Below are 13213 nucleotides of genomic sequence, written 5' to 3'. Positions count from 1 at the left end.
ACTCTTGCAACGGCCCTATAAGGATTGACAAGCATAATTAGCCTGCTAATGCGGATGGGGAATTAATATGGTGAGACAAATGCAAGGCCTCCCTTGGAATTCATGGTACAAATGAAATTTTAGCAGGGAACTTCTAGTTCATGTTTTAAACCAGGTATGGGGACCTTTGCGCCTCCACGTGTTGTTGGACTTGCTTCACTTCTCATCAGCCACAGAAACCATGGCCAAGATTAGAGATGATAAATGATGCAGTTTGTCAACATTTGGCAGACCACAGGTTCCTCATCCTTGCATTATTTTGTTTGATTTGATTTGATTTGATTTATATATCTCCCTTCATCATAAGAGCCAAAGGCCTGGTTGAAGAGGAACGCTTTTGCCTGATACTTAAAAAATACATAATGAAGGCACCAGGCAAACCTCCTTGGTGAGAGTATTTCACTAATGGGGACCCACTACAGAGAAGGCCTGTTCTCATGTAACCACCCTCTGGACCTCACGCATTACATGATAGCAGGGTGAGTATAACTGCTAAATGACTTAAGAGGCTGAGAGAAGAGAGAAGTAAGTCCTTGGAGATATCGTGGGATGGTGTTGCCCATGATCTCAGGGGCTGCATCTAACTAGAGAGGGAAGAGATGTGCTTCCATTTGATGTAGAAACCTTTCTAATCCCAGATGTCTTCATGCATCTGTTGCAAAAGAAAGAGGGTGAAATTGCACACACCACTCCCGACAGGAGCTGATTTTAGATATATATATACCTACACTGAAGGTAGGAACATGATGCCCTTGACATCATCTGCTGCCTAAACAACTACTTCACATAACTTTGCCATAGATGCAACTTGTAAATGAAAACATTTTTTAAATGTAAGGTCTATGGCAGGGTTAAAGGAAAGTGTCTGTGTCTGCCAGCCTTTGTTGCATTTCCTGGCCCCTCTGTTTGGCTGGTTGGCAAAAGGGTCATGAACCCTTGTTCCAGGAATGTGATTACACTGCCAGTGCTATGTTGTGAGTTCTCTCTCCCTGACCATTGCCTATGCTGACCAAGGCTGATGGGAGGTCATCTCTGTGCTGGGCTATCCAGCTCCTTATGCCCACTTGATATTTTGAAAGGAAACATTTTCCATCAACAGCACCAGTTCTTCATAATTTTATTTAATCCATTGAAAAAAATAGACAGAACTATAAGGTGGGCACATATTGTCAAAGAATATAAAGGTCACATCTCTTTACATAGTCTTGTTTTAGATCCATAGAATAAAAGGAAGAGAATTTTATAGCAAGAGAGACAGACAGAGAGAGACAAAGATGATTTATATCTTTAGTGGAAAGGACAAATGTGTAGGTAAGCGTCAACACAACTGTACTATGATTAAGGATAAGCTCTTTCTATTATCTAGAAAAATAGAAGCATCACATTTAATAGTTTCTTTCAGGCAATCAGATTTAAGGAATGAAGAATCTCTTAGCTTTAAAAAATATGCATGATTCACCAGGAAATGTTCCTGCACAAATCCTATTGGAATCCATGGAAGTTAGGCAACAACATGGAGGAACTTGGCCCGTGGCTTTCCCAGTCCAGAAATTTGCTGCAGGCATAGGGGCTTTGATGCCCTTTTCAACAAAGGGAGCAGATCTACACATGTATTCCTTTGTGTGTGTACATTTGCTCCTACCATTGATGTAAAAGGTCCTTCTTTATGTGCCCAGGAGCTCTGTGTACACTTCAAGAGCTCTGTGTACACAACACAGTGCACAGTGCATGAAGCACAGAACTGGGCTTTTACTGTTCTTATCTCGTACCAATGTGAAATGCACACGCTGTACGGAAAAACAGCCTCAGTTACATTTCTTTTCCTACTGAAAACTTGAGACCAGACCTGCAGGTGGGTTAACTTGGTATACACTTCCACACAAAAGTTTTCTTCTTCTTTTTATAAATGACAGCTTTCAAAATTGCACTTCCCAGAAACAGAAGGCGTTAAATTTGGGGCTCAGCTCACAACAGGATATTTTTCAATCATAATACTGAGAAGTGCCTCTTCTGATGGTTAGGGGACCATACCTTCCGCCATGCAGGTTGCTACAAGAATGCATGGAATTCTAGTGACTGCAATTTGGTAGACACTTACATGGAAAAAAGTCCTACTCAGTGGAACCTCCATCTTAGTAAACGTGCATAGGATTTCACTGGTAGACTCTAAAGGCTGCTCTTCAGATGACAGTAATGGATGGATTTCTTTACAAAGAAGGGCTTATTATAACTCTTCTATAACAGGACTGGGAAAATATGGAATATCTCGTTAATGATCTGTCATTTCTATTTAAAAACAAACGAATGATCAGGTGAGGGCATTGACAGGTTCCCATTATGTTCCCACCACAGCAACTCATGCTGCTGAAGAGAAAAGCTGTCTTTTGGTTTGCAAGACAACTTTCTTCCCCAGTAGTACAAGCACACGTGGTGGAAATGAGAAAGCTGCTCCCATGGTCTGCATGATGGTTCTCTCCAACGTGCACGGATATCGTTTTGTTGGACTTTGGCTATAGAGCCAAGAGAACATAACTTGAAGCCGTCCACATAAAACAGGTATGAACATGTCAGTTAACTGGAAGCAGCATGAAATGGGTGACAAATTTAAAGGGAAGGGCAATCAAATGGTGCTTTGCAAGGGTTCAATGCAACTATTAAAAATAAGAGAACAACTGATACATTAATGCTTTGTTCAAGCCACTGATGGCTGAACCATCCCCTTCAAGCCATTTCCACCTCCTTCCCAATCTGCTCCTTTCCCCACTGGCTGCAGTGCAGTTACACTGCATGGGAAACACAGATTCATACACAGGTCAAAGTTGACCTTTTCAAATTCACAAGATGGGTTTGTTTGGAAAGAGAAAACAAACATCAGGTTTCAGATAACGGCTGGACATTTTGAACTTTGGACAACGTGACGGGTATCTTGGATTCTCCATGTGCCGGGGCTTTGGTGATGGGGTGTGCATGGGCTCTGATGTCTGCAATTCTCTCTTTAAATTTCTGCTGCAGGTACCTTTCTTCTTTGGAGTAGCTTTTAGCGAACGCAGACATCAGCAAGCAGGCCGCCATTGTGGTTCCTCCGATGCAGAACAATATTGCTCCAGCCAACTTGCATATGTCAAGGGCTCTGTTGAACTGCACTGCACGTGTATCCACCACCACAAAATCTTCTACTCCCAGGGCTTCAATTTTGGGCGGCACAAGAAAACCTACGACGAGAACGATGATCCCTGTCAGCATAAACACCGTCCCTGAGATGAGTCCGACCTAGAAGACAAAGAAGATTCAGAAATCAGCAAAGCCGCGACGGCAGTTTTTTGCTTTATTGTTTTCAGTCTTAGCTATTAAATCAACGTGACATGTCACTGACATCTGCCATCACACCAATGAAACGTGCAGTGCCATTGTGAGCCCCTGGAGGCTTCTGTCATGTAGAATTTGAGTCGACAGATGATTTTCACAACCTTAACTGCATCCGCAAGCAGTCAATGGATACACAGACAATGGTAATTCAGCAGGGATGTGGGCAGAAATAGGAAGTGTTCATGTCCATAAATAAATCTGTAGGCTTATAAATATGTGGGTTCCTGAGAAATGGGATCTGAAACACAATTTTGGGAGAGGAAATGGACATTTCAAGGGAAAAGGCAGTCACCAGTCTCCTGCGACCCCAGAATTTACCAAATAGGGAAGCTTCAAAATGGCAGACATTTGACCCACTCATCTTTGTTCTTGTGGCATTAATTTTCCCCTACCCAGATATTATAGGGGAGACTTGCTGAGGCCCATAAATCTTTCTAATATTTTCATCATCTTAAGTGTGAAGCAAGCCTAAGTGAATTTTTGAATTTGGAGCACCAGTAGTCAAATTCCTCCAAATGTGGATCTGTTGAGTACTCAGTTCTGTAAAATGGGGAATAATCTATGCCATAACTTGTTACATGGATGAATAATACAAGATTTATTCATGCATGAAGGCCGCAACCCAGTGCATAGTGACAGATACCTAAGCTCTGGCAACATCAACAGTATCTGAGCACAAGGCATACTCAGAATAATCTTACCTTTTAAAAATTAAAATAGAAGAGTGCCAATAAATTCAAATTAAGTTTCTTGGGGTGCGGGCCATATGTGTGTATGAACTTGGAAAAAGGTGTCTTAGTAGAGCATGAGACTCTTAAGCTGAAGGTCTTGGGTTCGAGCTCATTCTTGGGCAAAACAGTTCTTGCATTGCAGGGGGCTGGATTAGATGACCCCCATGGTTCCTCCCAGCTCTGTGATTCTGAATTGAACTCATTCTGAATGTAGCTATGTAATATGGGAGGGAATGGAACCTGATGGAATGGTTTGATTGCCTTTAATAGTAATATGTTAACTATGCACATCCTTCCTTTTTTTAAATAAAAATGACACTCATTATTATTATTATTTTAATAGTCTGAAGAGATAAAAAGCTGAATTTGGATCAATTAATTCTGAAAACCTGGACCTGCTTTTGGTCCGTGAAAATATGGTCTGTTTGTTTCCACAATTTTAACACTCCAGAGGACTCTCCCTCCTTACAATATACTGACACTACAATGCAGCTCTGCCACTAGGGCAAATGCAGCCAATCAGGGACTCAGAAAACGTTCTTGTTTGCTGCCTGCCTGGAACTGCAAAAACATCTGGCACCTGGAAGGCCACAATGCATGTTTGACGAGGCTCCGCCTGGCTTTTCAGGTCATAGTTGATGCAGACCTGCTGCAGGAGAAATACTGGATAGCTGTTACCTTCCAGAATGCAGAGCTCCACCTGCTTGGTGATCTCTGGATCTGAAAATCTTCATCATACTCCCAAATGGATGCTGTGCAGTCCTCATAAAACTGATGCAGGTAAGAGCGAACTCCATAGCGCTGGTAACCTCCTTCCGGGGTACCCTGCTGCGCCTGCTTGGATGCACATATGTCAGCATAAGCACTCATCCTTCTCCCCTGCAATGAAAAAGGTCAGACGATAGAGTACCACAGAGGCATGGCACAGCTCACAGGAAAGCAAAGTAAAAATAGAGGTGACATTTTGATAGGGAAGATATCCCACGAAGAAAACCCTCCAGGCAATTGTACGATCAGACCCTTCAGGGGTCCTGATCATAGTAGTTTTCCCCTTAACATTTCACAATGAAAGCGTCAGTACAAAAACAAGCACCTCGGGTTAAAACTATCCATCTCCCCTTAGAGATGCTCAGAATGCATTGACAGTGGAGAGCACAACCATAGAAAAGGCTGGGATTAGTTTAGGTTGACCAATTGCTGCACAGAGACTCAAATGATAAGAGGGTGTCCTCTCATATGCCATGGAAATGCATTAAGAGAAAGCAGGAATGGCCAGGTGGCTGAAAGGGTGCTGTTAACCCCCCCGGAAAGTTTGGTAATGGGTCCGCCATATATACAATTGCTTCTGCAAAGAAGATTCACAGATCAATGATAGATCTCCAATAGAAAATATCAGGTTTAGTTGCTGTGAGCTACAGTTGAAAGGATTTCAGGTGGGAAAGCTGGAGACTCTTGGGTGCTATTGCTGGAGACTCTTGGGTCAAGCAACAATTCTGGGCTAGATAGAACAATGATCTGACTCAATATTAGGTGGGCCCTATGTTCAGTACTGGATCTTCCCACTTCAGCAAGAGGTGGCATTGTGTTGGGGGCCAGACACAACCTGGATGATGGGCTGGCACAGCAGAGTCCTTTGCAAAGCCAGTGTGCAATGCTGGGAGGACTAGACAGGAAGCAGGACCAGTGGCAATCTGTTTATACACCATCCTAATATTTCCACCCATTCTGCTGCCTCCAACAACTCAGAAAAAAAGTAAATCTCCAAGAAGTTTGGCTAGCCACAAAGGGTTTTATTTAACAGGGATAGGTTGCCATGATACTTAGCATGGCACCTATCAAAACATTTTTTTTTTAAAAAAAGGTTTGTAGTGGTATGGAGAAATCTAAGTGAGTCCATAGTGAATCAGGATGCGAAAACAGACATGTAGTAACACTGCCCTTCCCACAGTAGCTGTAATCTGAAGACAGGATTTGTAGCCTGCCTTTCTTTCAACATGGATGTGATGTAAAACATGAGTAAACACTTGCCTGTATAAGCATTCAAAGCATGCAAGTGCATTGGCTAGCTTTCAGGTGAAGTTAGCCTACTAGTGATCAGTAATCCGAACAGACACACCAATGACACTATTGCCATACATGGATGAGCCAATGCATGGTTTAAGTGTAGTTAAATGTTACACAGTGAGCACAGAGTATTTTTTTATGGCTAAGTGCCTTTTGCCAAGGTCCACATCATGTCTGTTAGACCCTCAGTCTGCAAGTCCCCACCCTAGTTGATTCCCCTCTTTGTTTCTACACATAACACCAAGAGCACCCTGTTTCTTGAATGTACTCTTAAAGGGTAAGACTGTAGCTCAGAAGCAGTGTGTATGATTTGTGGAGGTCTCTGGCTAATCAGATAGTAAGACTGGGAAGGATCTCTGCCTAATGTCTTGGGAAGTGAGCAGAGGAGACATTACTAAGCTTTGGTCTGAGTCAGACCAATGTTCATAATTTCTCACCTTTGTAAAGAGCTTGACATCCCTCGCTGGCTGTGCTCACAGCCCCTGCCCAGAAAGATTTTGAGTTGGCTAGCTTACTGCCTTTGATCGTGGACACATGCTACAGCAGCAGTGCCCCAAGAGAATGACCAGCCCTATGAAATAGGCATTTGTTTAACAGACAATTTCTCATACCTGTTGCCAATAATCAGTAGCACCGAATAGTCATTAAAAGGTTGAACTAACTTGCCTACCAGTAACTAAAATAAAATATTCTGTTTTTTAAAAAAGCTACTTACGTTAATCCATGCGGAACTCAGAAGCAACACTGCGGAAATTATTGTAGTTGCAGCGCAATACAGCTGTTATAATATACTACACCATTCGCAATGGCTGAGTGCCAGCCAGAAGCTTCTGCTGCAGAGCATGACTTTTCTCCCTGTGATGCATTTAGTAGGATTATATGAATCGGAAAGTGTGAGTAAGATCAGCACTGAATAAATTTACCTGGCATCCTAAAAATAGCGTGTGATTTCCTTTTATGAAACTCATTGAGACACTTCGATCTAAAGCAAGATTTCTTCTCCACAACTCCTGTTTCTAAATTTAATTTCTTATAGTGGATAAGGTTTCATGTCCTTTTCCTGTCAAGTCATTCATTCTAGCAGCCAGCTGCAGAACAGCAGCTCTGCATATATTACCTATGATGGAGAAGAGTGTCAACCTTCCTATTTAAATGATATAGAAATCAGACAGAAGTCACAGAAGTGGGCACAGACTGACTGCTGCTGCTATTTCCATCACTATGACAACAATCCTCAAATCCCTCGGATTAAATTCTTTCAAGGTTTCAGGTTAAAGTACATTACGTACTATGTTGGCTGCCTGCTATGTGGTATTTCTCCTACTGGTTGAGGAATGTCAATTCTTTATGAAAGTTTGTTTTCCTGCTGTAAAACACACATTGCTATTTCTTTGTCATGGGCACTCAAGGGATTCCAATACCTTGGAACCCCAAAAGAATGTAGCAGTTGGTATACCAGGGAGACAAACAGCTATTTTTTTATTTTAAGCATGATAATTTCATGTGCACAATGGATAGGTATGATAGCAGTTCAGCATCACTTGGGAGGATCCAAAGTTTCTCCATGCCTGACTTAAAGGATGACATGAGTAGCAATGTTACACCATTTGTGGCCCAATACTGTGAGGAGATGCACTGTGGATGTTCCCATTAGAAGGTGCAAACATGGGAAATAGGCATCATCTAAGAGAGGAGTGGGGAAGCTGTGGCTTCCAGATGTTGTAGGGGTCCAACTCTCATCAGTTTCCAGCAACTGCTATTCAGAAGTATTACTGCCTCTGGCCGTGGAGACAGGGCACTGATTCCATGCTTCATGTAGGCAGAACATAGCCCCCCATCATGGCTAGTAGCCAGGTGAAGTCTTTGTTTCCTTGGGCTTTTTAATTTGTTTCAGTCTATAAGAACTGATGATGAAAACAGCAACAACAATGAGCAACTATAATTATTTAGGCAACATGAAGCCACTTTTGTCAGTGTCAACTGACTCTAGCTACAATCCGAAGAAGTGTTGAGTTGTAGTGAGTAGAATTTGCCAGCTATGCTGGTGGTTTCTGCCACAGCAGTCTTCCCTGCTGAAGAGATAAGCCACTTGTTATCCAAACCAACGTTTGTCTCTTCAACCATGGGGCCTACTGCAGCAGAAACAGTTGGTGGAGCTCTTAATGGCTCAATATGCTCCTCACCCAAGTGTGCATCACTTCTTTGGCTCACAGCTCTAATTTACAATAGTAATTGTAAATGACAACTAACAGGAAATGTAACAAAAACCAACCCAGTCAGAATGCAACCACAGCTGCACCAGTTACAGTGGTATCTCGGGTTAAGTACTTAATTTGTTCCAGAGGTCCATACTTAACCTGAATGTTCTTAACCTGAAGCACCACTTTAGCTAATGAGGCCTCCTGCTGCCGCACCACTGGAGCACGATTTCTGTTCTCATCCTGAAGCAAAGTTTTTAACCCAAGGTAATATTTCTGGGTTAGTGGAGTCTGTAACCTGAAGCGTATGTAACCTGAAGCGTATGTAACCCGAGGTACCACTGTATAAGTCTTCTGATTGTAAAGATATCCACCAGTGTCTCATCAATCTGAAGGCCAACTGGAACATCCTTGCAATCAGTTAATTGATTCAGAAGGTCACATTGCCCTCCTTTTTTCTTCCATCCATTCTCTTGTCCTTCCTTTACTTGTTGCCTTTCTGTTTTGTTTTGACTAGTTTATTCTATTTCCTGTTCCCCCTCTTCCCAAACAGATGCTGATGCTGTCAAAGAAAGCAGCAACACACATCTGTTTGGCATTGCATGTATTCCCAGTCTAATGCTTGAAGTGGCAGCCATGAGTCAGAAAGCAGTTGATGAAAATCACCGCTGAACAGTTGCCCACATCCTCACTGGTGGGCATTTGTTAGAGGCAGCCAAGCCTTGGGGTGACTCACACCCTCTGCTTGTGAATGACAAGCAGAACCAACCACAGGCAGATGACATCATCAGCCCATATCTATGTGGGGCACTCCTACACATTCACCAGCTGTGGATGAATGAGCAGTAGGGCTCATGCAGTAGTGTGCCAGCTGTGCGATCCATACCTTGCCTTCACTGCCTCCAATAGCTGCTCACTAAAAATTGTGGGAAAGTCTCTTGGTTTTTAGGTCAGCAGTAGTGTCCATTACTGGCCTCCGCCTAACCAGCCTCAACTGCATGTCAGAAACTGCATGCTGCCCCAGTTGTGGGATCTGCACCCACTGCTGGAATCCATGTGTGTCAACATCTTTTTGCATGTGCATTTCCTAGTTCAGCAGGTCATGCGCCCAAAAGCTTGCACATATCGCCCTTACTACACTGGAGGCTGTAAGGGTTTATGGCTTTAACACTGCAATTCCATGATGCAGTGCAGCCTCAAGAAAAAGCACATGCACAGCATCATTAAACAGAAAGTGCCACCATCCTGACTTTATACAGCAGTCCAGACTGAGGAGGACACAGCTTGATCAAGAACGCAAGCCCCACAGGTGTTGAACAAAGGCCCAGGCCCTTACACTGAGTCCCTTGAGCCCCAGACTCCCAAACCGGGATTTCTAGAGACAGAACCCACTGAAAGACTAGCACCATTTACATCAGGCACTGCAGCTGACAAGTGACTGCTTGCCAAGGTAGGCAGCACACAAGGCAGGTGCTGAATGACAGGCAAGAAAGAACTGAGCTCCCAGCCAGAAAGCTACCACTTTAAGTGATACTACATTCATCACTGGCAATCACATTAGCAGTTTTTGTTTATTTAATAGCAGGTGTGTGGGATCTCAATATTAATCGGGACTGCAGCACACAGGGAAGTTAGAGGCAAGCCTTCTGTCCCCAGCTGTGATCCCAGTGAAAATCACCTCCCACGCTACAATTAATGACAAGGAAAAGGCTCCCACTGGCACCAATGGTAACCTTCCTTACCTGTCAATAACCACAGCATTTTTAATCAGATTCATGGGTGGGGAGAAAACGGTAAAACCTTCCTTCCCTGTGTGTTGTGATCTTGAGAAGAATTGTGCACACACTCTGGCTTTACTGTTAAAAACCACTGTAACCACATGCCTGATTGCCAGTGAAGCATTTATTGTGATATATAGTTTTGCCCTAGTACTCGGTGCTCTTCAGGAATGTGAGCAGGTGAACCTTGCAGGTGTAGTCTGAACCTTGCAGGTGTAGTCTGTCCCAAGGAGGGACTGAACCTTGCAGGTGTAGTCTGTCCCAAGGAGGGACTGAACCTTGCAGGTGTAGTCTGTCCCAAGGAGGACAGAAGGCTTCAGTTGAACTCCAGATGTGGTGAACTCCAATTGGAGCTATCCGAGGTACTGCAACTCCAGCACATGCTACCTGCCTGCTCCAGTTTGTGGCCAGGCCAATGTAGAATGGACAAAGCAATGGACCAAGCAATGGACCAAGGGACTGGCTGAAGTTTGAACTGCAAGAGGATTTTCTCCAAAAACACTTTGGCTGGGACTGGGAAAACAGAATTACCAGCAAAATCCCTGTGAATGGTTTCTCTCATTCCTTAAGTCAGCCTTCCCCAACATGATGCCCTCCAGATGTTGTTAGACTCTAATTCTCATCTGCCCCAGCCAGCATGGCCAATGTTCAGGGATTATGAGAGTTGTAGTTCAACACCAGGAGGGCACCAAGTGGGGGAGGGCTGTTTTCAGCAAGCCCCCCCTCCACAAAGTTTTAATGTCAACTATACAAGCTTTCCCATAGAATCGAGTTATGTGGGATCTTAGCGACCATCTAGTCCCATGGATGGCATCACTTATGAAACTTGTTTCTCTTATGCTCTGGGCACAAAACAGCAGAGACTGTCACCACAAAAGTATGTTAGCTGAAAGGATGAAGCAGAGCAAAAATAACCCACACTTACAATGGAGAAAGAAGGCATTGGAAGACTTCTATTTTTACAAAATAAATGTTGATATATGATGTATTAGTTGCTTGCATCTAATTGATTGTTGGATAAAATGCAAATCTCTAAGGTTGTCTAAAGATGGTAAGTTACATTGGCCCTTTAGTTATAAGATTTAACTTATCCAGCAAGTTGTAGCTGACACTGAAACTTTTCACAGCAGAATAGCTAATGAGTGAGATCATCGAGAAACAAAGAAAATGTACAATCAGATCTTTGGAACATGCAGCTGCCTGGTAGGTAATCCCTTAGCAACTTCTGTTGCCATGGCAAAGGCTGCCTTGCGTGGATTTTGAGCGTTATTACACTCCAGCAGCACATTGCAGGTGTGATCAGATTTGTGAATAGATAGATTAAATGTTGAGAACATGGCTGCAAAAAGTACTGAATGAATCTTTAATCTATTCCATTATATTTTCATGAGTAACTTGAGAGTATGTACCAGTATAATGTGAACCAGTAACATAACAGAAGAAAAATAGTGATGCTTGTCTCAATCAGTCCAGGGAAACATGAACACATTAGAGCTCTTTTTAGATCATTTATTGGTCCCCATCAGTATTTCATAAAATGATTTCCACCTCCCCGCCCCACAAGCAGAACAGACACAGATGCAAAGGAACTGTGGCTTCAGCTGCAATTCAAAATAAAATATTGACTGCAATCCTACAGCTAAATGTGGTCTAGTTGGCAGGCTTTAGGAAACTGTGTAAGTGTGGAGGGTCTATGCTGATGGAACCTTCCCCAATATGCCCATGAGAAGTTCTGCTGGTGCAGCTGCCTGCCAATGGTGTTCTGGGGTCAGTAAGGGGCCACAAATGCGGTTTCCCAAGGGGGCATGTCAGGAGTGACCTTGAATCTGCAGGATCCAAAGCCCACTCATTAACCACAACACACCCACAAAATTAGACGGAAATTGCACCAAGTGGATGAGGCACTTGCTCTCCCATAGAGTCTCCTTCTTCCTAAGTATAGTATTGCTGTGCCCACCATTACATAAAATTTAGCAGATTTTGGATGAGCACATCTGTGTACAATGACCAACTTTCTAAACAGAAGATTCTGTTATAGTAATTTTTACTCCCACAAAATAGAAGAGGGAATTGATAACTGTGGACCAGTCAGCTGTTTAAAAGTTTCTAGTTTTTGAACTTAATATGAGTCTTTTTGTGAGAACTCTTTACTGTTCAGAAGTTTGCATGCAGCATATATCTCACACAGAGTGATTACAATTCATCTATACGTTGTTGCTATAATAAAACTAGAAAAATCTATTTTATACAAGCAGTCCTTGAGAAAAATACTAGTTCTTGTTTGTTGTTATACTTACAGATAATGTGAAAATTGCAATAACTTGTTACTTTCTCGTTTTTTAAGCTAAAAAGTAAGATTGACTTTAATTATGTTAACCCACATGCCTTCTGTGAGGACAGCAGTCACCCTAATGCCACAATCCAGGACATATTCACCCTTCACCCTTATCAAATGGCTAGGTGTTCAGATGACCTTCACTGACATGAAACAGATAATCCATAGAATGCTACCTTCAAAGATAATATACAAGTAGAGCAAGTGAGAGGGAATATTTTTCTGAGATTTTCTTTTTTAAAGAAAGCATTGGCAGGCTGTCCTTTTTTGCACTGGAGAGGGGGAGGATGCAGCCTTAAGAGCACAAGAAATGGTTTCAAAAATGGCAGGGAATTATTGTTGCTGATTCAGCGGCGACATTAACCTTGCAGGTCTCCACAAGTTTGAGTGCTTATGCACTCTGCTGTTACAGGGAGAGAACAACATCTAACAAAGTAAGGTGAATTTGGAAAGGCCTTGAAGGCTGACTACTGCTTCTGATGCCCATGTTTATTTGTGCTGCCACGTCCTCTACAGCAGTCACTATCACAGAGGAAGTGCTAACAGTGCTGATCACATTTCCCTCAGCATGCTGTGTTTTACACTGGGAAAATGCAGTGCCCTACAAGTTGTCCCACACTTCTTCAAGGAAGAACACCTGGATCCCCTGAAACACTTGAGGAACCACATGCATCTCTCCAAACAGTGATCTGGATAAGACCT

The 13213-nt window shown here is 42.9% G+C and overlaps 1 protein-coding gene and 1 long non-coding RNA gene across 2 annotated transcripts in view; both read right to left on the bottom strand.

Annotated features, from left to right (window-relative positions):
- The window catches only part of LOC308593963, a 223796-nt gene that overhangs the window by 187015 nt on the left and 23568 nt on the right, over positions 1-13213 (bottom strand). The gene's annotated exons all lie outside the window — the stretch shown is intronic.
- The window catches only part of NRSN1 (neurensin 1), a 92190-nt gene that overhangs the window by 76868 nt on the left and 2109 nt on the right, over positions 1-13213 (bottom strand). The window contains exons 2-3 of the mRNA XM_081206674.1: positions 4815-5015; positions 2071-3309 (exon numbers count right to left, since the gene is read on the bottom strand). Of these exons, the coding sequence (XP_081062800.1) occupies positions 2911-3309; positions 4815-5006 (591 nt within the window). The 5' untranslated portion in view covers positions 5007-5015 and the 3' untranslated portion in view covers positions 2071-2910. The remainder of the gene's footprint in view (positions 1-2070; positions 3310-4814; positions 5016-13213) is intronic.

The sequence above is a fragment of the Podarcis bocagei genome (genome assembly GCF_964188305.1).
Source record: "Podarcis bocagei genome assembly, chromosome: 8".
Taxonomy (NCBI): domain Eukaryota; kingdom Metazoa; phylum Chordata; class Lepidosauria; order Squamata; family Lacertidae; genus Podarcis; species Podarcis bocagei.
The sequence above is the reverse complement of the archived record's forward strand: the minus strand, read 5'-3'. Positions and strand labels throughout refer to the sequence as shown.